The 27,672-nt window shown below is 37.1% G+C and overlaps 1 protein-coding gene across 3 annotated transcripts in view; it reads right to left on the reverse strand.

The window, feature by feature from the left end:
* Nucleotides 1-27,672, reverse strand: part of MYOM2 (myomesin 2) — a 78,447-nt gene that overhangs the window by 44,552 nt on the left and 6,223 nt on the right. For all 3 annotated transcript variants that reach the window (XM_038176556.2, XM_005012347.6, XM_038176554.2), the window contains exons 3-14: nt 25,394-25,527; nt 24,208-24,327; nt 22,458-22,596; nt 22,104-22,261; nt 21,136-21,228; nt 11,484-11,572; nt 11,357-11,407; nt 10,898-11,062; nt 6,491-6,652; nt 4,146-4,287; nt 2,360-2,559; nt 1,346-1,399 (exon numbers count right to left, since the gene is read on the reverse strand). In XM_038176556.2, coding sequence (XP_038032484.1) covers nt 1,346-1,399; nt 2,360-2,559; nt 4,146-4,287; nt 6,491-6,652; nt 10,898-11,062; nt 11,357-11,407; nt 11,484-11,572; nt 21,136-21,228; nt 22,104-22,261; nt 22,458-22,596; nt 24,208-24,327; nt 25,394-25,500 — 1,480 coding nt within the window. In that variant the 5' untranslated portion in view covers nt 25,501-25,527. The remainder of the gene's footprint in view (nt 1-1,345; nt 1,400-2,359; nt 2,560-4,145; nt 4,288-6,490; nt 6,653-10,897; nt 11,063-11,356; nt 11,408-11,483; nt 11,573-21,135; nt 21,229-22,103; nt 22,262-22,457; nt 22,597-24,207; nt 24,328-25,393; nt 25,528-27,672) is intronic.

The following is a 27,672-nucleotide window of genomic DNA, read 5'->3' on the forward strand; positions in this document are numbered from 1 at the left end:
AATTTGACATCAAAAAAGACAAAAAGGATTCTATAAATAATCTCTAAATCATGGAAGCAATGTTTTAACATTTTATAAACATCGCATTATTGAAAAACTTGAAGCTAACATAGTTTCTAATGATATGACATGATAGTACAGCCCACTTGCTCAGAATGAAATGTCACCTGGCACTAAAAATGAAATACATTTCTGATCTATGAGATCACTTTTTCAAAAGTGGTATCCAATCTTGTGGATGAAAATAATGATCTATACAAGCAATAGTATGTGGAGATTCATATTCTTCTATTAAATATGAATAAATAAAACATGAATCACAATTTCATTATTTATACTCACACCAGATTGGCTGTTTAACCTCCTGATCATTCTCAGGCAATCCTGAGAAGAGGAACATACACTTTGAAGCCAGACAAGTTAGACAAACTTGTTCTGAGCCTATGTTGTGATTCTGATCCTATAACATCCCTAACAGTTAATTAGGATACCATAATCAAAATGGAGAAATTTCATCTGTCCCACCCATGCACTGGAGAAACTATTTAACAACTAATTCTCCATTCAATTGCACCTGTTCTCCAGTGGATTTTCATATATTATGTTATTGTTGGAGTTACAGCTTTATAAGCTTACTTTGTTGAAGACAGTATAAATATATATTTTGTCAATATACTATGCCACTATAGTTAACATTTTTGACAGGTTAAGTGAAAAGAAAATCATTATGTAAGCAAAAAAAAATAAATCATCACATATAGAAACAAAGATGGAAGACATTCGGGCTTTACTCAAAATTTGGAAATGATCTTTCCAGTTCTTCTGAGGAAAAACAATGTTTAATCTATAGCCTTAACAACCTCTATTCAGGGAGAGAGATATTAGTTAAATAATTGGGATAGATTTGCATAAGGTGTTTTTGTGTTGGTTTGTTGTGGTGTGGCATGTGTGTGTGAAAGAGAGAGAGAGAAAGCAGAAACAACTTGCTCAGATCACCAAATTCAGTGTAAAGAAAAACTATATTTAGCTCCCAGAAGGCTAGTTGAAAAGAAAATTTGGGTGATCAGATATGTTCAGCTGTTCAAACTGAGCCTAGCACTGGCCAAAGCTAAAAGGTGAGGAGACTGTCAGAACATAATGAAACTAATATGGTATTGTCTATCCTTTTAGACCTTTATCTTTCACTTGTGTTCTCTCAGGCTTGCAAGCCAAAATATCTGACTATATATGTTACTATAAAGAGTTTACTCAGTAGGAGGATTTCTTTTAAAGCTATGTTTCAAAATAAATTGCTGAAATCCTGGGATACAAGCAAATGGACTGAAATAATAGAAATACAACATACCTTCAAGGTCATCTTTACTGATTACAATCTTTCTCCCTTCATCCACATGAATAGCTGTTAAGCAAAGCATTCAGTTAGTTTCTTGAACCAGATTACTATATTTACAAATTTTTTTCAAATTACTGTTCATCATCTATCAAAAACACTGTATGCCTCTATTTCTATAAAACTGCTTTAAATCTTTCCACAGATGTAATCAGCTCAGAGTCATACATTGCTTCTTTAACTTCCATAGGAAAACCAAACAAGACAGTACTATTTAAAGATGTGCTAAAAAGTAAGGATCACAGCCACAATAGATTTATTCAATTGTCTGGCAGATTGGCAAACAATTGTATATTGTATATTGTCTTTTGCCATATGCATTGGCCATAAAGCCAATGGAAACAGCATATTCAGCTCAGGTCACAAGACCTCAGAAGGAGTTTGTTTATTAGATTGACTTTTTCCATCTGCCAGAAAAGTTACAATACCAGATACCCCCAACCTGTAGCAGGGGAGCTTTGTGCCACTAATGGCACTTAACTGAGGAGAAAGAAAAAAAAAAAAAAAGATGCAGAAAAGATGCAGATAAGTGCAACCGTCTGTAGGATGGTGATTTTTTTTTTCTAAGATAGACATTTCAATTACTTTTTCGAATGTTTCTGCCAGCAAATATAGAAGTTTATGGGACCTTAGTGCCTGTCTCACATTGCAAATGTTACAAGCTTCCAGGGCATACTGAAAGCTTGAAAACATTGTTCTTCGTAGTAATTTATATTGTTTGTATTTAAAGATAAGTAAAAACAGCTATAACTGAGATGGAATCTCCAGGTCCTGAAAAATTGTCCATGTGGACCTTGCCATTCCAGCTATACACCCTCCACCCCACTCCGCACCCTCCCATTGAAATTAGTGAGATATTCATTGAAAGGAAGAAATAAGCACTGCTGCTTAGGTTAACTAAGCAAATAGAATCTGAAAAAAAAAGTAAGATCACGTATTTATTATCTGTTCCAGCCTCACAGAACCTACTTTGTGTTCTTTCCAGGTCAACAGGGTCAAGAGCTGCAACCGGTTCAGAGACTCGAGAAGGCCTGCTAATGCCAGCGTTGTTCACTGCTCTCACACGGAATATGTAGGACCGTCCCTCGTAAAGACCAGTCACAGGATACTTGCAGATTTTTACAGGAGCATCATTGCACTGGACCCAGTTTTCCAAGCCTACTTCACATCTTGGAGTAGCAGAAGACAGCTTTTATCAGTGTCATCCCACAATAAAAATACGCCGTCCTACATATTCTGTGATGAGTCAGCATCACAGAAACCACCCTCATTAAGTTGAAGGACTAAACTATGTCACTCATCAATGAAACACTCTTTATACACTCTTTCCTCTGATCAGACAACCAATTCTCACCTTGTTCGTATTTATTCATAACACAGTTGCAAAGGTTATTTTTCATGCATGTTTTTTTTGTCCTTGTCAACTCTCTCTGCCTTCCTTCTACTTAGTTCTCTAACTTGTCATATGACACAAGTTATTCACTTTTATTTTTAATATGCATCTCTCCAGAAGATGCTGAAATTGGAGCATTTACCTATTTTTTTCCATCTCTTTCATGTCATATTTTTAAGGAAGCATCGTGCCTTTTCCTCTGACAATGGTTCGACCACCGAGTCATCATGAAGCACAATGATGTCCCCATACTGACTTCTTTGTGTGTACACATCTGTTTTGTCTCCTATTACTGTAAACTTTCATGGAGAAGACTGCCTTTTGCCCTAACAGTACTGGGAAAAATAGGGTTGTGATCAAAGGCTACTTGGTGCTGCAGCAATCCAAGTAAAATGTCAAAAGAACAGCTGGCTAGATTATATACAAAATAGGTGAAATACTCCTGTGATCTATGCACTGCACAAATTGGATATAACTGGTAGAGTCCCTAGGGCTTAAGTTAATTTCCTCATGCTGACTGCTATTCATAAACCAACATTTTCCAGCAATTCCCAGACAGTTGTCTCTGAACTAGACCAAATTACGGGGTAGCAAATAGCAATGAGCTACAAATGTTGCTTTTGAGTGCAGAGCATTATACACTGTGAAATCACTTCAGTAATGTTTTTGCTGACTGTCAGTTTCAAATACTAAAGATCAGCTGTTCTGCTCTGGCTGCAAGGGGCAAGCCTACACTTCAGTGGAAGAGATGCAAAACAACACTTGGGACCCTGATCCTGGGCTGCCTGCACTGAGCTGAAACCCTAGCAAAGTGCAAAGCAGACTAGAAGAGGGAGAGAACTGCCATTCTGATTTAACCTACCAGCTCCCAAAAGCCTGTGCCTTGAGCCCCTGCTATACCACAGCTATGGATGAAAAAAAAATATAATTATATAATAAATCCTAGATTCCAGTGTTTACAGTATACAGATTAAAGAGATGAAATCTAATTCAAGATATCTATGGATTCTGGCTCCTATAAATTAAATGATGCCAGGGCTCATTCTCTGACTTGGCCACATCCATAGTATTGAACATTTTAATGGTCTGATAAAGTATGGCTGCTTGCAAATGATTACTGGAAATGGCCCCTGGTCCTTAATAACTCCCAGACTGTACTCAGTATTGCCTGAGAAAGAACTAGATTACTAGAACTAAAAAAACAGTCCAGTTATTTAACAAAGCAGGCAACCTACAGTGCCTGGGGTCTGTAAAAACATAGCTAAAAAACCTAAGTGGTCAAGGATATATGATGGAATTTTTGTAATTAAGTATATGCATGCTTTGGGCAATAAAATTAAATAAATACCAACGTTTACATACTTGTCAACAAAATATCCAATGACTGGGCTCTGGGAGGTCGTATTTGGTGGCTTCCAGGTAACAATAACATAGTCTCTGTTAGCATCATGGCACTTCACATCCATCGGTGCCCCGGGTGCTCCCGCAATCAATGCATCAGCATCTGGATTACAAATAAAAATAAATCAGTTTTGACTGTGTCTCCTCTGAAAGCTACAACAAAGACAAAATGGTATATTTTCAGTTCACTCCGCTAGCCTTTTACGTGAATGGGAGCCCAAAAATTTCATTATACACTAATTCACTGCACTAATGAATCAGACTCATGTATATCTCTCCACATGGTTAAAAGTTTGCAGGGATATTTTTAGGGTATGGAAACAGTTTAAGCATCAAGCCCCCATTACTTCTCACAGAAATTAAAAGCCCTACTGCCCCACATGTTTTTGATCTTTCCCACTGAAAGCTGTAACTCAGTGGGTTACTGACCAGACCAAGGTAACAGCTATGTAGCTGAGAAAAATAAACCTCTTAGGAAATGAAAAGTTTTCAAACTCCTGGTACATTTCTAAGGCTACTTTTTATTTAAAGTCTTAGAAGTAATGAATGTACTTTCATTAAGATACTTTTTTGTGGTTTCATTTCTGAGGTATTGATTGATATAGACCCATGACTCCTAGTGGAGTCTCCTAACAGGTTCTCTCCCTTCAAAGAATGTTTTCTATAATACAAAAACATACTGTATAAAGGGCAAATTTATCCTTGTATGGATTTTTTTTTTTCTGAAATAAAGCAAAAGCTACAAGTTTAATTTGAACCTTAATTTGATGTTTTCCCAAATTTTCCTAAAATATCAGCAAAGAACCACTGTGATCCTATAACAATCTACCTCCTGGCAAGGCTACCCCAGACTTTGCTGTTCTTTATGCACATTTCTTGCAGATGAATTTGAGGTATCTCAAAGGAGGAAACCTAAGGGCTGGGAAAATCATTTGCCATAATGCAAAGACAATCAGTTTTGAGGTGGCTGATGCTCAGCATCAGGCCTGTAATCCCTTAAAATATTTATTTTCTATGGTCCTGACTCTACATTACAATGACTTTGTAGCATCAGATCACAACCTACATTAAAAAAAGATGAAAGACCAACAGAGGACACTACAGACTCTGGAGGACATAGCTCAAGTCCTGGGTTCTGTGCATGTGAATGCATTAGACAAAGTACAAAATGGACCATAGAGATACCTAAAATTGACCCACCAGTATGCAATAATCTTCTAGGAAAGTTAGTATACATTAGTGAGCATTTTTTACTTGAGTAGTTCATTTCCTTGAAGGTAATTGGGAACTAGAAATCTTTAGCAAATTGTTTCCAGTGAGATCAGGGTGGCTTGCTTAGGATATATTGCAAAGCTGATGAAGCCCATGTGCGAGTCCTGTGAGGAAGATGTATCTTAACCATTCAAAAAAAACATTCATTGCTCCATGCAAACTGTCTGGAAAACTCTTCTGCAAGACAAGCATTTTACAATACATTTCCAAAAACATCCCAGATCTCTGTAGGTTTAAAATCAGTACAGCTCTAATGGCTTCAGTGGGGTTGCTCCAGCTTACCACTGCTGAACATGTTGTCTAATGTATTTAAGAGAGTGAAAGCATTGCTCAGCTAGAGTTATTTTCCTCCTTCAATAAAAGAACATAAAAGAAAAACCAAGTTTTGCCCGGAGGTGCACGTGGGAGCTCATTCTCCCTTCACTGAGAGTTGTACATGCAAATGCAAGGGCAAATTATGACCTTTATTCTATTTTAATACATTTATCTTCCTTTCAGCTATGTCTCTTGTGAAAACTGTATTTCTTCAATGAGCTAATTTCTTACTTTGCTTCTTTTCTCTGATTATTGAGCTGACTGTGATTGGTACATTGGTGGGAATATTTCTGTTGCTTCGTCCTGTGCCTTCTCCTAAGGCCCAGAGGCACAGAGCGTGAGAATGCCCAGCAAGACTCATTCCCACTTGGCAATCTCTATGAATAAATAAAACAGTGAGTACTGGTGCCATGTGAAGAAGTTTAGTCCCTATCAGGAAAGGAGAAAAACAAAGGAACGGGTGCTTTCTTCATAAGAATGATTTACCTGGTTCCCCAGGAAGGAAAATAACCTCAGAAATATGTTCTTATGAAGCTACCCACTCATGTAAAGTGACTATGCTGTTTCTAGCACAGACTACAGTATACATCTAACGACTATGGAATACCACAATGCCAACTTTCTTTTCTGCTTCATTCCTTACACGTGACTTTTTAATAAAATAGCTCTTTCTACTGCTCTTTTTTTAATTTCTCACAAGAAAGGAATGAAAACCTTACCTCTGACAAACAGGTATGCACTGCATTCATTCACTCCACCTTTTGTAATCATACGCAGGGTGTATAAACCTTCATCATCCTTGTTCAGATGAGTAAAGGACAGAGCTGCCTGGCCTTCTCCAAAATACAGCTTTGTCCACTTGGAGTCCTTTATCAGCACATCTGGAACAGAAGACCCATCAGATACATCACCACGCTGGGCAGAACTGCATATATCCTAGTGCAGCTGTGCAGCTCTGTGCTAATCAGAGGTACCCACTACGCCAGCTTTATGATAACTTTATTCAGAGTGACAGTGCTTTGATACTACGAAAACTCAAGCTGGGTCTCTCTAAACTCATTTCCTCAGTGAATTTTAGAGAATATGAAGTCTCAGAATACCCTATGTAATGCCAACAGCAGAATTTCCATCATTGTCACTTTGCATATGCTGACAGAGAAAAATATTATCCACATTTTGAAACAATTATGTGAAAATCTGTCATACCTTGTAATGAATGCAGGGTGGAACTTCATTTCATTATTAATAAATTTTCCTACCTGTTCAGGTCAAATATCAGATTACTCAATTTATTTCTCCAAGTTTAAGAGACAAGATTTCAGTTTAATCTGGACCGCTATAAATATACACTAAATTTAAATCCTCAAGGCATGCCTGTTGAGCAGTGAATGAAATTAAATTTGAATTTCTCACAGGTGAGAGGTGGTGACCCATGATTAATGCAAATTAATCTGATTGCCTAGTGAAACCTGAGCAAAAGAACGAGCAGGATATTTTATGCTAGCCAAGGGACTTTCTTCATATCACCTTTTTAATAATTGATTGGATTATTTTTAATTCTTAACTCCCTGAGACCTATTGCATACTAATTTATTCTAATTGATGCAGCAGAATTATATTTAAAGAAGCTGAATACCTATAAATGTTTATTACTCTATTGCTTAAATATACTTTGAAACAGGCTCTTGAATGATTGTAAAGGAATCAGGTTTCCCAGTTACCAGCTGAATTGCATAAGAAAGTATAAAAAATGAAACACGTTCAGATAATAAAGCATCTATAAGACACACACTACTAAAACTTACAGCAGTAAATTACATGATCACCTAAGAACACAGTTGTTTAGTGAGAAGAGTACAAAGTAAATTCAGTCACATTTGTTCACAGGAGATCCTTTATCATGAGATCCTTGCATGTCCCCTTTCTGTCATGTCACAATGGTACTGACACTTTGTGGAGAGAGACATGAAGTACTTTAGATGAAATCAGAAAATGTCTCCACCTAGAAACTTTAACTAAGTGTGATTTCTGTGGAAAATCCTGAAGAAAAAATGAAGTTGAACAACCAGCTCCTTTGAATAACAGGTCACTTATTTAGGTTCCAAGCTTGAGTGGAATCATAGACACTCTAAATTGAATATATAGAAATGGCAAAAAAAAAACTGCCATATTGTCTATCAATGCCAGAATCATCCATTCCCGCTGTTTATGTGCACCTTAAACCAGAAACTATGGAGGCAGTTATGTTTGCTAAGAGCAGAAAAACTTCTTTCCTTTACACAAGGTCAAAGAAGCACCAAACCCCTCAAGTAAGAGGACTATTTGTTAATGCAGTCTGGATGGATGACAAGAGAAGCCAAGAAGACAAAAGAAGCCAAGAAGTAAAGATATTCACAAGTTTTAATAGGGCAGGTATTTATGTACTTGTGATCACAATGATTTTACAATACAAGGGCGTCACTGTTGTGATCAAATCCCCAGTCTACTCACATGCTGTGCTCTGTCATTCCTATCAGAACTTACCAAGGAACTAACATGGAAGAGACTAACACTCAGAGTCAGTGTGACTCAACCCTCACTTGCTGACTTCAGTACATGAGATATTTTTTCTAAAACATTGTTCTGCTGAAGAACATTCTGCTGAAAAATCAGATATAGAGTGGGGAATTACTATAAATTGAAGTTTCTCTTTATCATGTATTTTGGTCTGCTGAAATATAAACTCAATTCTGCACTCTGATTTTTTCCTCTGAATTAATTTTTTTTTATTATTATTCTAGATTACAGTATAAATAACTGCAGAATGCTGGTGTGTATAGCTTTATAATGTTTATATTACACTAGAGATCAATAACAGAAAGCTCCAGTTACCAGCTGAACTCACATCAAGATTGGATATATATCCCTTAACTATTATTTTGATTTAGTTCTTTCAGTATCTTAAACTGTTATAAGTGGGCCATGAATTGTAGACATCATACTCATGTTTGTCAAATCCCAAAACACTTTAGAGGATTTGATTCAGTTGACTTATATGCCCCTAGGAGTCTAGTAGACAACCTCAATAAGCTTCACTCATGTGAAGCTTATTAATACTGGATAAACACGTATTTCTCTTGTGTATAATTACTAAAATTAAATCATACAGATCTATGCCAGGGCTTTAGTTGTTATTATTTGATTAATAAAAGCTGAAAAATCTTAGGAAAAATACAGATTTTCTTAATACAAGAGTAGAATTAAATATTACCTCTCCAAAAGAAAAAGAAAAAAAAAAAAAAAAAAACATTGAAAGCACATAATGTTGAACAAATTATTAACCTTCGCGTCATTTATATTTATGCATTGCCTCCAGCTCTCAAGAGACTCAATACAGGTAATTGTAGCACACAGCAAAGGTTCATAGCTCAAGAATTCCTGCTGTATTTGGAAACAAGTTCTGCCAGTTGATACATCTTCAAAATATTGTGATCCATGTAGGATCACAAGGAAAGACAATCTTAAGCTTGTTCATATCATCGTATTTCCCTGTAACATAAATAGAATAATGGGATGAAAGTCTACCTGACTCACTAGCAAAATCCCATTGCATTCAAAGAGACCGTGTTTTTATCTCAGGTTTTCATTTGGAATGTAACCCTATGGCAAATAAGGGGAAAAATAGAGCATAGCTTTGTTATATATCAGGAAGGAATTATCTTGGCATCATAATTAATCTGAACGGATAAATTGTTGTTCAACTATCCATAGTGCAAGAACATTTCATAATGGATGAAATTTTGAACAACATGGTGCAACGCTTGAAAATTAGTAGCTCCTCATGGCTGTAGTTCCCAAAACAAAAGTTCAGAGACTTGGCACCTTGAGAATCTGGGCCCAGTAGGAGACAAAGTTAAAGTACCATTGAAAATAATGTCCCTCCTCAAGAGTCTATTGATAGCAACTTACAAACCCCTGTACACTTCAGTGGGAAGAGAATCTGGGTTCAAGGATGAGCCTTGTATTTTAAGTTATTCACCAAACAAAACAGCCATTTTTATTATTTCATATTTTCACTGAATATCAAATTTATGTAAAATAATGATGTGCATGAAACAAAAGGTATAACTATCAGCAATAAAATAGTCTTTTTTTTGATTTTCCTAATCTCAATTTTTCTTGACTTCCTTATCAATGTTATTAACATTTCTTTGTTTATGCACCACATTTTGTTAGCTATAGAATTTTACCACCTTGTCTATGACCAGTCCAAATACCAGCACTGGGAGTTTGCTATTCCCATATGTGGTCCCTTTGGGGTAAGGTTTCAAGGTTTTAGCATTCACTTGAATCCTCAGAATGTGTACTTTAGGATCCTACACTGAAACTGTAGTTGGTGAAAAGTTGTAAGCTTAATATCTATGATAGCCTAACGTGTGCTAAAATTTAAGTAGGTGGTTTTATGTTTCTAGGTTTTTTATTATGTTTTTTCGGGGGGGGGAACGGGAGGGTGGAGAACTAATACTACTCATACAGGGTTAGTATAGCATTAACCAAACACTGCAATGTGCTTCGGGGATGTTTTTTTTTTTTCAGTACTTCCATTAAAGACTGCTTTACTTAGCATAGCATCATTTTTCAGTGACAAAAGAGACAAAGGCCTACAAACGTGGTACTTACACAGCAGAGCAAAAGCCTGTATTTCAGGCCTGATTCCTCTAAGTATTTCTGAACTATAAATTAAATATGTGTTAACGTAAAATTCACAATAGTGGAGCAAGATGGAATAAGAGAACCACGCCCACACCTCAGTGCTTCAAACATTAATTTACTGCTTTGTGAGTACCCTCCAGTTCAGTGGTCACAGCATTCAATTATAAATTATGCTCAAACCTAGGAATTGACTTTGGTTCTCCACCTACGCAGTAAATGTTCTAACCACTGTTATTAGTTAATATGAGATTACCTCCTTTGCTGTAAATGTGCACCAAGTAATGTAATTTAAAGAGAGATCAAGCCTGTAAATTCTAACTAGAGATATTTATTTGCTCTATTCTGAAATTAGTTCTGAGAATCTCATGTTCCAAGCCTGGTCAGTGTTTTCTCCAGCATTTTCCAGATAGCTTCTATTCAATGTACTAACTTACCATCTCTATACCACTCAGCACGGGGCCGTAGTCTTTTCAGCTCTGGGGTGACCAACACGGAACACTTAAGGGTCAGTGTTTCACCTTCAGTTGCAAAGGTGACTCCAAATTTCTCCAAAAACTGGACGTCAAAGTGTGTGAAGCAAACATCATACGACAGGGGCACTATGCATGAGAAAATGAAAACATTATTAAGTAACTTTTTGTTATCACAAGCGGATTACTGTTAAATCTGAAGAGGAGATGAACTCTCTAGTATACTATACGCTGATGTAGAGATGTAAATGGGAAAGAAAAAGCATCTGGACGGCTCAGATTGCTACTGAGTGAACAAAAATTAGAGAACAAAATCAGAAGAAACAAATTATATTTTATCTTCTCATCTGTAAAACATTATTCTGGCTTTTATTAACAATAAGGGTATACAAACTATCAAATCAAAAAAATATATTTGCTTACAGTGGAAGGGCATTATCCCAGCTGGGTGAGGCTCTTCACCCTCTCGGAACCCTGTAAAATACAGACAATAAAGGTTCAATGACGAGAACATATTTATTTCTTATTTTAATCATGAAATAGGACTTACTTCGTACAACTACAGCACAATTAGTTGATGCCTGCCCATGGACATTTGTTGCAACTGCTGAATAAGTAGCAGAATCATCAAAATCGGCTCTGAAAAGGGAAAATCAGAAAATAAATGACTATGCAAATACAAATGCTCTTAATGATCAATATTACAAACCAAGCTGTGTCAGCACTAGGTAAAGTGTATAAAGCTCTTTGCTTACATCACACTGTACAAAAAGTTGATGAAAGACAATCAGAAAGCTGGTACTGGTTTTGCTATAATTTTATCACAGATTAGTGTGCAGGCTGCATTAACTTAAGCAAACTGGAAACGACCTTTAGAGAATGATCAAAAGGAGATAGCTGGAATATGCCAGTCTGGCTCTTTCCTTTCTCTGTGTAACCTTCTTAATCTGTCTTGCTCTTTTGCCACATATTTTAAGAAAGAGACATGGGAGAAAAAGATGTGATGCTTGCAGAAAATTTGTCCCTCTGTGGCTAGCCCCAGCAGGTAGATACTGGCATTTTTTGCCTCTCTTATACTTCTTTTTAGGCAAAACAAGTGTAATTTTGGAAAAACTATGGAATATGACCTAAATTCTTTGTGGGCACAAAAATTTTGGTTTGATTTATTTTTAGTGAGAAAATATATTTATTATGTAAGGACAATAAAATATAAAATAAAATTAAATAAAATTAAAAAAAAAAAAAAAGTTAATTCACATAACGTATACTTAGTAATGGAATGTCTTATTTACTCTATCTTTTCTTGAAGGATAATTTATGTTAGCAGATATATGGCTAGTTAAGATACGAGTCCATACCTTGGTGTCCCAATTCTTTACTTATTTAAAATTGGTTCAGTCAGGAGAAATATTACATCCATGGATGTGACATAAAATTGAGGTAAAGGAAAGGAAACTAATTCCTTATGTCCTTATATTTTTGGTGCAATTACATGAAACTACAGTTAAATAAACTTATGTGCTGTGTCTAATAAATATAAATATAACTCCCTATTGGCTAGAAACATTAAAAATACTTCAGACTGTTCTAAATACAGATTTAGGTAGAGTGATATAGATTTAGGTAGATTTAGGTAGAGTGATATAAAATACAGATTTAAGTAGAGTGATATAGACTCCCCCCCAAAAGGAAGGAAGGAAGGAAGGAAGGAAGGAAGGAAGGAAGGAAGGAAGGAAAGAATTAAAGAAAGAAAGAAAGAAAGAAAGAAAGAAAGAAAGAAAGAAAGAAAGAAAGAAAGAAAGAAAGAAAGAAAGAAAGAAAGAAAGAAAGAGAGAGAAAGAAAAAGAAAGAAAGGAAAAGAAAGAAAGAAAGAAAGTTAAAGAAAGAAAGAACTTAGTCTGGAGGAAAAAATAATTGTGAAAAAGTTGGAATATTTTGATATTTCACAATAAACATTTCAATTCCAAAAAAAATCAGAATTTACTTCTCCTTTATTTTCAGAAACATACTAAACACTCTAATATGAAATACTCCAATATTTTTGCTTTAAATAAACGAAGTCTTTTGTCTGGCCCTATTTGATACCTTTTCTTGAACTTTTTTTCTTTAGCCAAGTACTCAAAACTATGTCTGTGTCAAACAAGATTATTGACTTTTTTTCTATTTCTTGGAATTTCTATTAGGTCTAGCCATCAGTTAATCAGAATGCTGAAATACATACAATTAAATCCTGCTTCTGTGTAGTTCCAGTGCATTTAATAGAGACACTCTCAGGAATTTCTGTTGATGTCTGCATATACTTAGTTTCCTCTAAAAAGAACAAATTTGTATCTTCATGGTAACTGCCAGATGAAAGGGATGAAATTATGGTTGTACTTGTCTTCTAAGAGGTCATGTATCCCAGGTGTGAAAGAAGAAAGAATATGTAAAAGTGTTAGATGTAAATTGTATAACAGGATGCCAATTTGGGCCATGTAGCACTTGTGACAGTCACATCAGACACCTGTTTTTCAGCTCTTGCATATATTCTGGACAGTGTCATATCACAAAAATGATACTATCTGTACCGTGATGCCTAAAACACAACTTGATAAAAGCTCTCTTAAATTGAGAGTTACCTCCCTAAACATACAGGAGTAACAGCTCCTCCTAGAGGTAAATCTCCGGCCACAATTTTCACAAAATAAAGCAGCAAAATACCAAGTCTATCATACAATTAATTATAAAAGCCAGAGAACTCTTAAGATTAACCCACTTAACCAGAAAGCCTGGTGTAGAATATGAAGCCTGTGAGTCACTACACTCAGTGACTGTGAGTCACTGTGTCACTACAGTCTATATAGGCAAAGTCTGAAAAACACTACAGAAAAACTGCAATACTAAGCTAAATACTATTCAACATCTTGGGGTTTTCAGGAAGGATTTTAAAAATGACAATACCTGTTCAAAAATCTACATAAAGCTTAACTAATTTCTGGGCTTGCTTGAAAACTGTTGGAGTTAGTAACACTAATTTAAAAACAGGAACAGTTTTTTCCTGTCCCAGTTTCGCATTATTGTTTGTGCTATAATATGCCAAAAGCAAGGTAAAACAGTTGTACAGGATTTTTCCTAAGTCATGTTGTAATGTCTCTATATTGAAATTTACATAATTCATACACTTTTCATAGCCAAATACAGTGCCTTGCTATAATGAAACAAGCTAACATCAAATGTGGCATCTCAAAAGTGTTTTTAAAGAGGCATTGTAGAATTGACTGTAGTGGAACAATAAGGTTCTCTGTAGTTACTCGGCACTACATCCCTACTTTAAAGGAGGTATATATAGTATATATTACATACTATACTGTGTATAAAATAAAATATATATTAAACAGTGTTAGGGATTGTCCCCTGAAATTTTATTTTGATTACTCTGGTGCTGATGTGCTAGAACAGCTCTAGGCATACTCTGGTGTGTGACAGCTCCCCAAAAAGATTCCTGGGCACAGCTCAGGAGACAGCAAGAGTCATTTCCCAGAAAACATTCTGGATGTAGCTGCCCTGTCCTGAAAGACAAGATGAGCAGCAGGATATAGTGCATCCCATGCCAGGGGGCCACTGTGTCAGAGGATGTTTTTAGGTTACCATGGCAGGCAAAGTCTAGGACAGCAATTCCTAGTCACTGGAGGGAGGTATAGCATACACTGCATACCCCCAGATGCATGTCCTATAAACGATTCCTGTCCTCCTGCCCATTCACCAACCTACCTGGAGACTATGGAGGTGCACAAGGTCTTCCTCCAGCCTAGGTGCCCAGGTTTCTCCTGGAGAAGCCATACCCTCCAGGAGCACAGTGCACACTTTCCTCCAGAAGCATGTGTGCTGGGGGAGCCAGTCTGCGGGTGCAGTGTTGATCCATCCCTGGCTGTACACAAGTTCGGCAGCTTACAGCCCCCAAACTATATGTGAGTGATGGATGACTGCCCCACCATTGCCGTACTGGGCTGCTTCCTTACATAAACAAAGCATTACTTCAGGCTGCTCTGCTGCATCAAATGCAACTTAATTGCTCTTTAACATTTTGTTGTTACAGAGCATTGGCACAAGGATAAAATAACAGTGTGTCTGAACTGAGGTTAATCCTGATTAACTATCACTTTAAAATAGTTATCTTTTGCTCTCAGCGTTGGCTTAATTTTCTAGCAAAACAGCAGCTAAAACAGTCAATAGGAAATAATTGCCTTTAGAATTACACAGGATTCGGGATCTGAAACATGATTTATTATTTAGCACCGGATGGCATAAAAATAACCAAGAATCTCTAAAAGCATATTCTGAAAAAATGTGAGGCCACAGTCTGCTTGACCACTCAAAACATCAGAAATGTAGAGGTGTAAGAATTGCAAAGCTCTCTCCCTAAAATGAGGAAGCAAAATGCCAAATACCTGATTAACTTTTCAAATGGATATACAGCTGTGCTACTCTCAGTCCCCTCCCCATATTCTTGTCCTCTCGTAAGGAACAGCAAAATGCCTCTCACGATTTCACTGATTGTGAGGGTCTCCAAAGTAGAGGAAACAAAAAATAATCATTAAAGTCTCCAGACAGGAGATTCACAAAAGGATTGTTTTTTAGCCCAACCAGCTCAATGCCTGAAAGCAACTATTTGGCAGAGGTTGTCTGGATTTGTGATGGAGTAAGAATTAATTTTATCAGAGGGTACAAAAGAAAAAAGAAATTACTGATCTACTGACTGACCACATGTGGTTTTGTTTTGTTTTTTTTATCAACATTTTTGGTTTATGATGAAAAACAAGGTCCTTATAGTTATTATGAACATAAAAATATCTCCTAAGTCCAGGCACTTTCTTCTATTTAAGAGTTCCTAACAATTCTACCTATTTTCTGGAGGTCACTGCTTTGAAAGCATTTTATAGTTCCTTCCTATGATCTCTAGCCTAGCTCACCAGGGGATAAATCAAATCATCTTAGACAGCCTAATACTCAGTGGTCTGCCTTCAAACCTGGTATTGGAAATGTATGGTATTAGTGGGTAAGAGCTACACAGCACATTGGTTTAATACACACTCTGAAAAAAAAAATTTTGAACAGGAGGACAAGTTACTTCAAGTCCTAATTTTTCTTTTGTGCCAGATAATGCTTCAATTGAGGATTATCCTAATAACTGTTTGCTTCCCTTTATGCTGAAAACAGATAAATAAAGTTTCCTAATAGCATGACAAAGTCCATTGAGTCAAGACAACTTAGAAATCATATTTGAAGTACCCAGGAGGAAAGGTGTGGTCTCTCCAACAGTTATTCTTGCATCATGATGGAGAACGTGTTTTCCAACCTTTACAAAGGTCAGCTAAAATATGCATAGAGTACATTTAGATAGCATGAAGTGTGAGGGCAGAGCTGTATCTGTCTCAAGGTACTAATACTTTTTGTGAAAATTAAATTGCCCTGAATCCACATGAGATTCTGAAGTGCTAATGTTTGTGCGAAGAATATTCCCCAGGCAGATACATCTGTTTAAAATGCATGTATTCATCCATCTGCCTTGTGTAGATTTAAACACAGGAGTTAAGAGTGAAATAACATTTTTCCTGAATTAGAACACAATTTGGTGCATGTCAAGAACAGGAAGCACAACGTAGTAAATTACACAGAGTTAAAATTGTCTCCTTTGAATTCAAATGACAAAATTTTCAGTGTTACGTTTAAATGACACCAAAATGTGGAAATCCTCTGCTGGAACACCATCTCATAGACTAATTCTCCAGTCAGACTGAACCTGACTTGTTCTTTTTGTTTGGTTGGTTTTTGTTTTTATTGAATAGGGGAGCTCTGTTTTGGGGCTGCATCTTCCTCAAGCCCATCTCAGTGGCTCCCAGTTATTGCAGATGATAGGGTACAGTGACTGACAAGCCAGAACATCACAGACCTTTTAATGTGGGGGATGTTGTCTGTGTTTCAGCAAGGAAAGAAGAGAAGTACACCATACATGCTGATTATGCACACACTGGCACTGCATATCTGCAAAGCCCTGGGACCTGCAGTTTATCACCACACAATCAACCCTACACAGCTCCCAGGCTTTGCCTCCTGAACTGAAGGACTGCCTTTGCCACAGTGCCTGCACACCATCCTGCTTTCCCCCACAGAAGGAGAAAGGGCAGCCCTCACTCTCTGTATTTCCATTTTAAATCATTTTTAGCCTTTTGTTCCTAATCAAACTAAAATAGCACTGTACTGACTGTATTGTGTCATTTGTTAAATTACAATAGTTAGAAAAGAAGGCTCATTCCATTTTAAGCTTTTTTTTTTTTTTTTTTTTTTTTTTTTTAAAAGCAATGCTGACAGTGCTTAGGAGCTGAGCGCCTGATTAGGGGGCTAGCTCTGCCTTCTGGCAGCAGGTATTACACTGCACTCTGCTGGTTTTGCCATACATTTTTGCTGATGCAGCCACAAACCCTTTCTTGCCGCAGTTAGAACATTTAAGCAATGACTTACTGAAACAGGAAAGGGAGAGGGCCCTAATAAAAGATAAAACACTGCCAATCTTTGAGCCTTGTACAAGTGGCAGTGTGCAGCCACATCTCACTGACAGAGCTCTGGAAAAATCAAGCTTCCTTCTCTGCTTATTCTACCATCCAACTCCCACCAGCAAACCTGCCTGCTCATTGCAGGGAGTCAGGAACAACTGGAGCATACTGCTGCCCCCTCTATGCCCCAGTCAACATATCAGAAAACATAATATAGCCCTTCATAGTTGCATAAAGCCTAATGATTCATTTAAGGAACAACTTAACTGTCATACCAGTGAAAGAACTTGCCTATGCATCATAGAAAAACAAACAAACAAACAAACAGAAACAAACAAACAAACCCATGGCTAAAGAAGTAGCACCAACTAAGAAGTTCATCATGTTAGGATTTTAAGTACTGCGATATACACTAACATATAAAATATTTTTCAGCCATGCTATAGAGAAACAAGGCATACTCGACTACCTCCAATACAGAAATCTTTTCTTGGATCATGTGCCTATTTCTAGCTTAAATTAGGTGGGATAAAGAAAACGTATTGACCAAACCCACACATTTTCAAGCATGTATCAATTGCTTCAGCTACCAGTAGCTTTCCCTGAGAGAATTCCTTTTAGTCTCCTCCAAATCACCTATCAGAAGTGAGATGAAAGATGAAATGAACCACTACCTCAGTGCAGGCTCCTATAACTGTGAGATGTGCAAAAATTGTAATAAAAGCTTCAAATCCTCTTCTTTTTTACTGCACATTGGAGATCTTGAGCCCAGGCTCCCAGATGAGGGAGCCTAAAAGGAGCAAGAGAGTGGCACTATACAATATTGATAGCACTGAATTAATGCAGAAAATGTGGTAAATTGAGCACAAAGCATCATAAAAATATGAGACAGTGAAACGAAAATGATCTGGTTACTGTATAGGCTTATGGGCCCTGGAAGACAGCAAACGGGATGGATGAAATTGTGTCCAGTTACTACTTTAAGATGACAAAATGACGTTCTAGTTTTGGTGCCTCAAGAATTTTTCCACTGGGATCAAGGAATACTCATAGGAATAAATATCACACTTGCATCAGAAGGAAAAGTTCACTCCCTAAGCTTCACTGAAGCACTAAAAAGGTAGCCAAGAAATTCCAAGGCCGTTCTGAGTGGCTGTGGATCAGATGACATGCAGCTCAGCACTTTGGTATGAACAGCTGAGAAGAGCACAGAAGTGGATAGGTAGAAAACCCTAACTGTTCTACTTCTAGGAAAAAAATAATACTTCAAATATGCATGCATAGAGATATTTATGGAGGATCCAGAGTTAATTGATACATGTTTATCCTTAAAACATTAATAATATATATGTATTAAGCAAATACATATCATTTCATTGCCTAATACTAATACCACTGATAATAGCAATGTAAAACACTATCAAAACATTCTTCCATGTCCTGCAAGCTGATTTGCCATCTTTTGGGAAGCACAATACAGTTGATGGTCAAATTTTGAAATAAAATAGGTTAGTAAAAAAGATCTATATTCAAGCTTATATTTTTGTTTGTTTGTTTTAATTTAATAAACTGTATAAATCTATGGTAAATTTATCATAGGTCTATAGGGTCTATAATTCTCCAATGTCCAGTTCTCCAAGTGGAGAAGGGAGACCTGTCAGAGAGAAGCAACTAGCAGCCAAAAAGACCACACTACCAGATAGAATGAAAGAGAAACACAGCAACAGTATCTGAAGAGGCCAGCTTGGTTGAACATAAGGGACCATGTACGAATACATACAGATCTGCACCTAGTAAACAGTGGATGATGATAAGTGTATGTGGGAACCAGAGTGGGTGCCAATAAATCACTCTAAGGTATGTCTGAATAATCCCAAAGCTGATTGTGAATGGCATCTACATGACTGATAACCAGCAAAAGAAAGAAAAAAGCTCCAAGATGTTATAAGACAATAGCACCCTTCAGTCTGATGGTTACTGATGCTCAGAAAGCACCATCCACACTAATCCTCATTTCTTCAAAAAGCCATTTACTCCCAGAATGTCACAAAAGGGAACTATGTTATGTATCAAGCACCAAGACTCACCAAGTAGCCACTTTAGAACACTAACCAAGGAAGATAAACACAAGAACAATCATTGATTGGCAAGAAATAACCTAAATTTCATCCATCTCCTCAGTCACTCACATCCATACATCATTTCCCTTTTTCCCTGCTGTAAGGAAGAGGAGTATTACAAAAGTAACGCTAGTGGGATAAAAACAGCTGTGTTGAGATATCTCACAGATACAAAGAGCAGTCAGCAAGTTACTCATGTCCTGGAAGTTGAAGACTTTGAGGTACCTGTAAGTACTCGTAAGTACTCAGTACTTATCTCAGAGGTACCTGTAAGTACTACTAGTCTCTGAGAAGTATCCCTTAGGAAGCAACAACAGAGTGTTTCTGGCTGAGAACTTCCGTACAGGAATACGCTTCTCCCATCCTGAGCTATGGAAAGGTGAATCACAGAACCAGAATTGTAGGGGTTGGAAGGGACCTCAAGAGATCATTTGGTCCAACCCCCCTGCCAAAGTGGGTTCCCTACAGCAGGCTAGGTGTCCAGACGGGTCTCGAATATATTCAGAGAAGGAGACTCCACAACCAATCTGGGCAGCCTGTTCCAGTGTAATGCTAGCAAATGGGATGCTAGAATCAAGATGGACTTCATTTCAGGATAACAAAGCCATGTAGTGCTTCCCAAAAGCAGACAGAATGCCACTCTTATTTTCTGTACTAATGCCACAGGGCTGTGCTCAGGGCTGCTTCCACTACTGACACATGAAGACAAGGTAGAAGATGAATGTTTGGCTAGACAAGTGTTAGCCACAAAGATTCCAGCTATGTGAATACAGCTGATACTCATGTTCTGGAGAAATTAAAAACATCTTTTTTGCGCGTCTCTTCTCTAGATGTTAATTTTTCTTTTTGAATACCACTGTTATGTCCTCATTTTAATTTGGATATTTTTATTTTTTTTAAATCTAGTCATAGGTAACAAGTGATATTTCAGTGTTTAAGAAAATCTAGTATTAGTTTTAGGAAGCTGGCATTTTCTATACTGCAACACAGGTATTTTCTATACTGCAAGATTAACATCATCATAAAAAATAAAATTAATTAAATTATATATTTTCTTTTCTTTAACTAAAACGTCATTAGTTTTTGGAGAAAAAACAAGTCTAGATCAAAAGGAAACTGATCCTAACATGTAATAAAACAAAAATTGATGATTGGGTATCTTTGCCACGAACAGTTAAATTTCTGATTACCTTAAGTAGTTTCATCATGACAAGATCATAAAATATACAGACAACTTTCCACTTTGCCAAGAAAATAAAATTCTAATAAAAAAGGAACTACTTATGTCAGCTACTTACCTCTATCTTACTATCTTCTTGTATATTGCTGGAGCTAAATAATAGAAACACCTAATTTTTCATTTTCATTTCATTTTCCTGATCTAATATCCACCTACTTAGTGAACCTTCTATAGCTTAAGTGTGAGAACAACAGAGAAGTGTGTTGAATTTAACAACTCTCTTGCAGCATTTGTATGGTTGTTTTATTGTATTTGATATAAAATATTTTGTGTAGAGAATAAAAATTTGTTGAATTCATCAGAATAACCTACCTATTTATATGCAACACGTGTACTCCATATTTGCTTTCAACTCTGTACTTTGCTGGATCACTTGCAGGTGTAATCAATTCCTCATTTTTGTACCTGACAATCAAGAAAAAAAAAAAAAGAACTAATAAGCAGCTTCTATTCACTGTAATAATTCAGTTGATTTTTACTCAGAGGTATAATTTATTACCATCTGAGTTGCATATTTATAAATTTTCTCTACCTGTGTACTTTCCAGTATGTATGGATAGATACACATTGGGCCGTGAAAGTGAAGGAGAGTCACCACTGCAGTGGAAAGAGATGTGCACCCAAACCAGAAAAGCTGGCAGTAGAGAGAAGGCAGGACGTGACTTTGAACTTTCCAGTCCACTAGCCATGACATAAGATGGGAAATAAACTTTGATCACAATAAAGCACTTCAGCTCAAAAAAGGAAACAGCAACAGAATAGTGCCTCAGGTTAGTTATTCACAGTCTGCTCTGTGGACGTCCCATATATATATAGGATGGTGCTTACACAGCTTCAGGGCTATTACGTGACTTTCCACCTCAACAGGGGCTGACGCAAAGTGAACACACAAGCAGTCTGTGAAAACAATTGTCTATGACAGCAATGGTGCTGTGCAAGTTTACCCAGGCTTAGCAAGTAGCCTGTGAGCTTTGTGTATTGGGATTTTTGCTACTTCATTTTCAGGAAAAATGAATGTCCAAAAAGACTGGAATGCCTTCCACAGACTGCCTTCTGAAATATTCAGCTCTGCTTCTCACAGTGCACAGGGCCATTCATCAAGCTTTCCTCCCACTCCTTCCACTGTGGTATCGAGTGCTACAATCCAGCACATATATGAGGATTAAAAAGGGGTTTTAACATAGCCATTATGTATGCAACACTTATCAGTTATGCCATAGCTTCCAAATGGAAAAAGATTAACAACATTTTTAGAGGCCTGGATAAGTCCAGTCTCTTACCATTGTACAACAGGGGTAGGAAATCCTTGTACAGTGAAGCAAAGACTCACAGACATCTTCTCCCAGACAGTGTGAGACCTCAGGCGCACTAGGATTTCAGGAGCTCGACTTATTCTTTCCTCAACAGCATGTCTTTCCATAGCCATATTTTCTTCTACCTATTAAAAAAGGCAAAACAACAAAAGCAGACGTAGAAAGGAAGCATTTAGCACCAGACTCAAAGGGGATAGAAGATTTAATTTTAAATCCACAAGATTAAAAGATGCTAAATCCCTAACAATATTTGAAACACAGACATTTTAGTATATCTTATAATTGTGCTCGCATAGGAACAAAAAAACTTGAGTACTGTACCATCCTTTGTATAGCAAGTCTATCCAGTTGTTCCCTAGCACGGTGCCTGGCTGTGTGAATCTCTTTTTCCAAAGCTGACAACTCACTGGCAAACCGGATTCTTTTCTCTTCACTAGCATGAGACTTTTGTTCATGAGTCCTGTAGAACATGAAAAAATATCAGATAAGAGTAATCAACATGAAGCTTTAAGATTATCGCTCATACACATTAGGCAGCTGAGGGTTCTGAAACAATATCATCAGGATATAAAATCTAGTTTAGGAATTATTCTTGGAGTCTATCTGCCTATCCTAATCTGCATATCAGATAAATATGAATTTTCCTTCACAGTCTTCCCCCCCGTATATATGGTGCCATAGCCCCATAGCTCTTGGAAACTAGCATGGTGACACTGACCTGGCACCCCATAGTCTTTGTCCTTTGGTAATCGCGATCAAGAACCTAGTTGGCTTCCTTCTGGCCCCTAACTTTCCTCCCCATAGATGCAACAAGGCAGTTGAGTGAAGGCATGTTATGTGCCTACGTCACACTGTGATAAGTGTTGGGCCTTGGTTTTGATATGCCTTTGGCTCTAGCACATGAGAAACACTGCTAGCTCCATGGGCTGCATCAGTTGACCTCACCTGAAAGATACAGACTAAAGAGTTCGCAAAAGCTGTCCTGGGACAGGAGTGAATGGGAAGTGATGCAAAAACTGGTAGGCCAAGACAACCTTTTGAGCAATCTCTGGGTTGTAAAAGGCTTAGTGAGCCACTTCAGGAAACTGTGAGGAAGCAATTCTTATAAAAAGTTAATCAATATTTTTAGGAGGAGCTAGCTCAGGCTCCTTTGTTCTGGATGACTCTATAAACAACTTATGGTACTCTGCCTTGAAAACAGCAAGAAAGTAAGGAGCTGACTACAAGAAATTTCTAATACGACTGTCATTATAGACTCTCAAATTATAACCCGACATGTAGCAAAGCAAATGAGAAGACTTACATGAACTTCAGCGATCAAGCTGTGATTTCTCTGGCATTTTTTTAAGTATTTATTTTTGCCATTTCAATGTACTTTGAACACCAGCCTTATTCTGCCATGTATAATTTTATATTGATAAAATTTAAGACAATTTAAAAAATAATATATTATGCGAATGAGTTTGATTTTCCTGGAACATTCCACTTCCAGGGTATATCCTTCAAAACAGTCAAAGTACTAGAACCCTATGTATCTGTATGATTCCCTTGATATATTTTCTATAAAGATGGTAGAATTTATTCTTGCAACACATATTCTCTGCCTTTGTTAAAGTCACTGTAAAGCATGGCAGAGCAGAAACAGTCAAATTCACTAACTCTAATATTTCTGTCAGCACATTTACTCTAAGACTTCATATCAAGTCTGTAATTGAGACATGGTGATAAGCCCTCTTGGTATTATGGAAAGAACTCAATGTTTAAATTGACCCAATCCAGAAATGCAGTAATAGTGTAGTAGATCTGTTTGAAAATGTTTGGGATCCTAGGCAGATACTAATTTCTTTTGGTATTAAAGCTGTTTTCAAGGGTCAGGCTAGGGATTAGAGGGAACAACTCTGGGCTGAAATATAAGACTGAAAGTGACACTCAGTCATTTAGTATTCCAGCCAAAATAGATTAGTGAAGAACAGTGACAGAGAAGACTCCAGTCTTGCCAACTTTGAAAAGAGCCCTGGCAAAAGAGAGATCCTAAATGGGACCAGAACCACTACACAGGTCAAAGCTTTACCTTTTCCTGGATTCTTGCATTGTTTCATGAGCCAAGGTGCGTGCCCTCCTGGCACAGAGTCTACATGTTGTTTTTCCCAAGCCAGATGATTCATAATAAGCAGCCTGTCTAGAAGCAGCCCTTCAAATATAAAAGACACTGTTATAACCTAGCAAATCTGGTAAAACATGAACTCACTAAAGTCAAAGAAATTACTTTAAATGAGCTGAATTCCATGACTGACCACTGTTCAGTAAGAATGCTAGTTTATGCTAGTGCCCTAGTAGCTCTGATTCTCACTTGTCCTTCAGAGGCCTAATGCCTATCATTTGTCGTTGGGGATCGTTAGGCATTTTACTTCATTCAGTTCTATTAAATTTATACTTAGTCTCCAATCTTTCAAGTGCTATTCACTGTACAGCGAATCATGAGGGACCAGGTCATCTAAGAAACAAGGCAGAATCCTTATAATACTGTCTATTTCTAAATATTCCTGCCTCTCTACTTCATATAACCTTCCTCAAACTCCCTTCTTTCAGAAGGGAATCTGGACAAGCTGGACAGTTAGCTAGGCATCGTAATTACTGAGGAGGGAGCACAGTGATTTTTAAGCAACAAAGATTCAATATTCCAGGCTTCAAGATAAAAAAAAAAAAAAAATGTATCTTGTTACTAAAACTCTGAGATTTCACATAACAGGAATTGAAAATGTTTTGTTGTTTTGTTTTGGAGGGGAAAAAGGAGAGAAAGAAAGAAAAAAAAAAAAAAAAAAAAAAGCCACCATAATTAGAAATAGCTAAATTCAGGAGTAGGAATAGCCAAATTTAGGAGAAGGAATATCCTCATGCCATATGGAATAAGGGATATTATGCTTCTATGATTTCCAATTAATTTCATGGCAATTTTTCTTAAGTCAGATTGAGCTTCAATCAGAGCCTAAAAAAAGGAAATTCCAAGTTGGAGGTAGTAAACAGAATGAATTCTCAGATCCATCTCAGATCCAAGGATCTGTTGCTGCATAGCTAGAAAGTCTAGCTGTGCTGGTAGAATACTGATAAGTAGCATCCCTGTGGAAGGACTTGGAAGGCTACCATTCTGAGTATGTCACAAACTGGAGAGAGGAGGATGTAAATATCTTGAGTCTAAGAACTATTTATCCAAAATAGAAGCATCTCTATGTTACATATGTGAAATACACAGTACTCACTTTCTTGCTGCATATTCCTCAAGTACATATCTTGTCTGAATATTGCGATAGGACTGATCAAAGTGTTTGTGCCTTCTCTGGTAAAATGGCACTGCTAGTGATGACATGCTTCAGTTTGTTACAATCAGCAGTTCCTGCAGGGAAATCACATTCAGCCATATGTTTCAGACATTTAGGTTTGATATTTTCACATACATACATATACGTGTGTACAGGAACAAATGTATAAAATTTCATCACTTTGTGACAAATAGAGACATCAATTATACATATGCACATCTCAGACTGTATCTTAGCCACACAGTAAGTCAAGGAATTACAGATGATAGAACTAGAAGGTAAATTGTTGGATCATTTTTCCCTTCATGTTGTCACTTAACACCTCTTCAGAAGTTTCCAGGGACAGAAATTTGACAGTTTGGGGGGCATTTTCTAGATATTTCATCTCTCTGCTCTTCAAACGTTTTGCTTTGTCCTTGTTGCAATTTGCACTCACTGCTTCTAGTCCAGTTCACCATGACAACACAAAATAGACTATATCCATCCACTTTTGTAGCAGCCTGTTGAAGGTTTGAAGATTTTTTTTTAACATCTTTCAGCTCTCTTATTTAAACTAAACAAAGCTAGGTTTTTCAATTGTTTCTCATGATTTTTCTAGACCTCCAATCATTCTGGTTGTCCTCATTCATAATTTCTCCCACTGTCAGAGAGAAGCAAATTCCCTACTATAGTGTTAGAAGGCAGAGGTGTCCACATCCCTTTACACTCATTAGGAATTTTTCACTCATTAGGAATTTTACACTCATTAGAAACTTTTCACAAAAGTTGGTAATGCTACCAGCCATGTCCTGAGTAGGTACCAGCTTGTGTAACTACGATCTGCTTCCGTCAGTCCCGTTTGCATAATCATTTGGATATGGGGCCCTTGGTCTAAATGGCTGTGAGTGACTCCAATAGGCAAATGAACAGCCAACACTTTCCCCAAGAAATGGCTGCACTTTGGTAACAACAGAAGCGATTTCCATTCATAAAGTCTATAAAGCAGCTTGCGCCAAATCCTAAAGTTTTTAGTTAGGCAGATTCACAAAACATCTGATTTCTTCCTGAAACATAAGGGAAATGCCCCACCTATTATGTGGGTTTTTGCCAGGCAACTCTGCTGGGGCACAGACAGAGGGGAGCCTGGGACCCACCTCAAAAGTAAAGCACCACTAGCTCACCCAAAGGACACATTAAGAGGGTTCCAAGGCCCAGGGGCAGTAATGGACCTGACTGACCCTGCTTAGCCCTCCCAAGGCCTTCTCCATGGCCCTGGATGTCAGCCCCCAGGCCTCAGCCCCTGCTTCAGTTCCCCACAGCACTTCCCTGCCTGGCCATGTGCCCTGCTGAGAGGAACTTGCCTGAGTGAAAGCCTCAGAACCACACCAAATGTCTGCATTTGTCATAAAAAGCCCCAGAAGTAGGCAGTTTTATGACACATATAAAATGAAAGCTCAATAGAATTTGAACAGAAATCTTATAAACTCATTGTAATACAATGTGAACCCCCCTTAATCAATTTCAAAGGTTCTGATACTGACCAATTCAAATCTGTGTTCTTTTTCCTATTGTATACCTGGATAGGTATACATGCTTTAGGGAGAAAAATGAGTAGTACACAGTTTAAAACTAGAGGAATAACTATTTCAGGAAAACGTGTTTCTGGTAAAATGAGATCTAATTCAAAATTAAAGAAACTCAGTCACCACTTGATTGTCAACTTTCAAATTTCAAGCATTTTTTTTGTTTGTTTTATTCATCTTTTTACTACATAAAAAGTACATGCAATCAATTTAGTTCAGTAAAATACTGCTGCAAATAGTATTTTAAATGTTTATTACTTATGCTGAAAGCAGTGATGTTTTCTGTCAGGTAACAGAAATTATCTCAGGTTTTGAAAAATCATTTGCAAAATCTCCATCTAAGAATAGGAAAGCAGATATAAAATTGTTAGAAATCATGGATATCATCAATAATTTTGCATTTAAAATTAATGTGACTTTTAAATGTTTCTCCTAATTGTACTACTAGCCAGACTGTACATGCAGGAATAATCATTTTGTACATTTTGTTGCAACAATTTATTCTTGAAAAATGAATGCTAGATTTCTTATATCATGCTTTTAGGAAGAAGCACATAAGATGATTCATTGAAAAACTGCGATTATAAGTTTAGTAAATCCCTCCTTTTTATGTGTTTATTTGGCAATTTTGCCTGAACCCTTCAAAATCACGCCTAA

The sequence above is a fragment of the Anas platyrhynchos genome, chromosome 3 (genome assembly GCF_047663525.1).
Source record: "Anas platyrhynchos isolate ZD024472 breed Pekin duck chromosome 3, IASCAAS_PekinDuck_T2T, whole genome shotgun sequence".
NCBI lineage: Eukaryota > Metazoa > Chordata > Aves > Anseriformes > Anatidae > Anas > Anas platyrhynchos.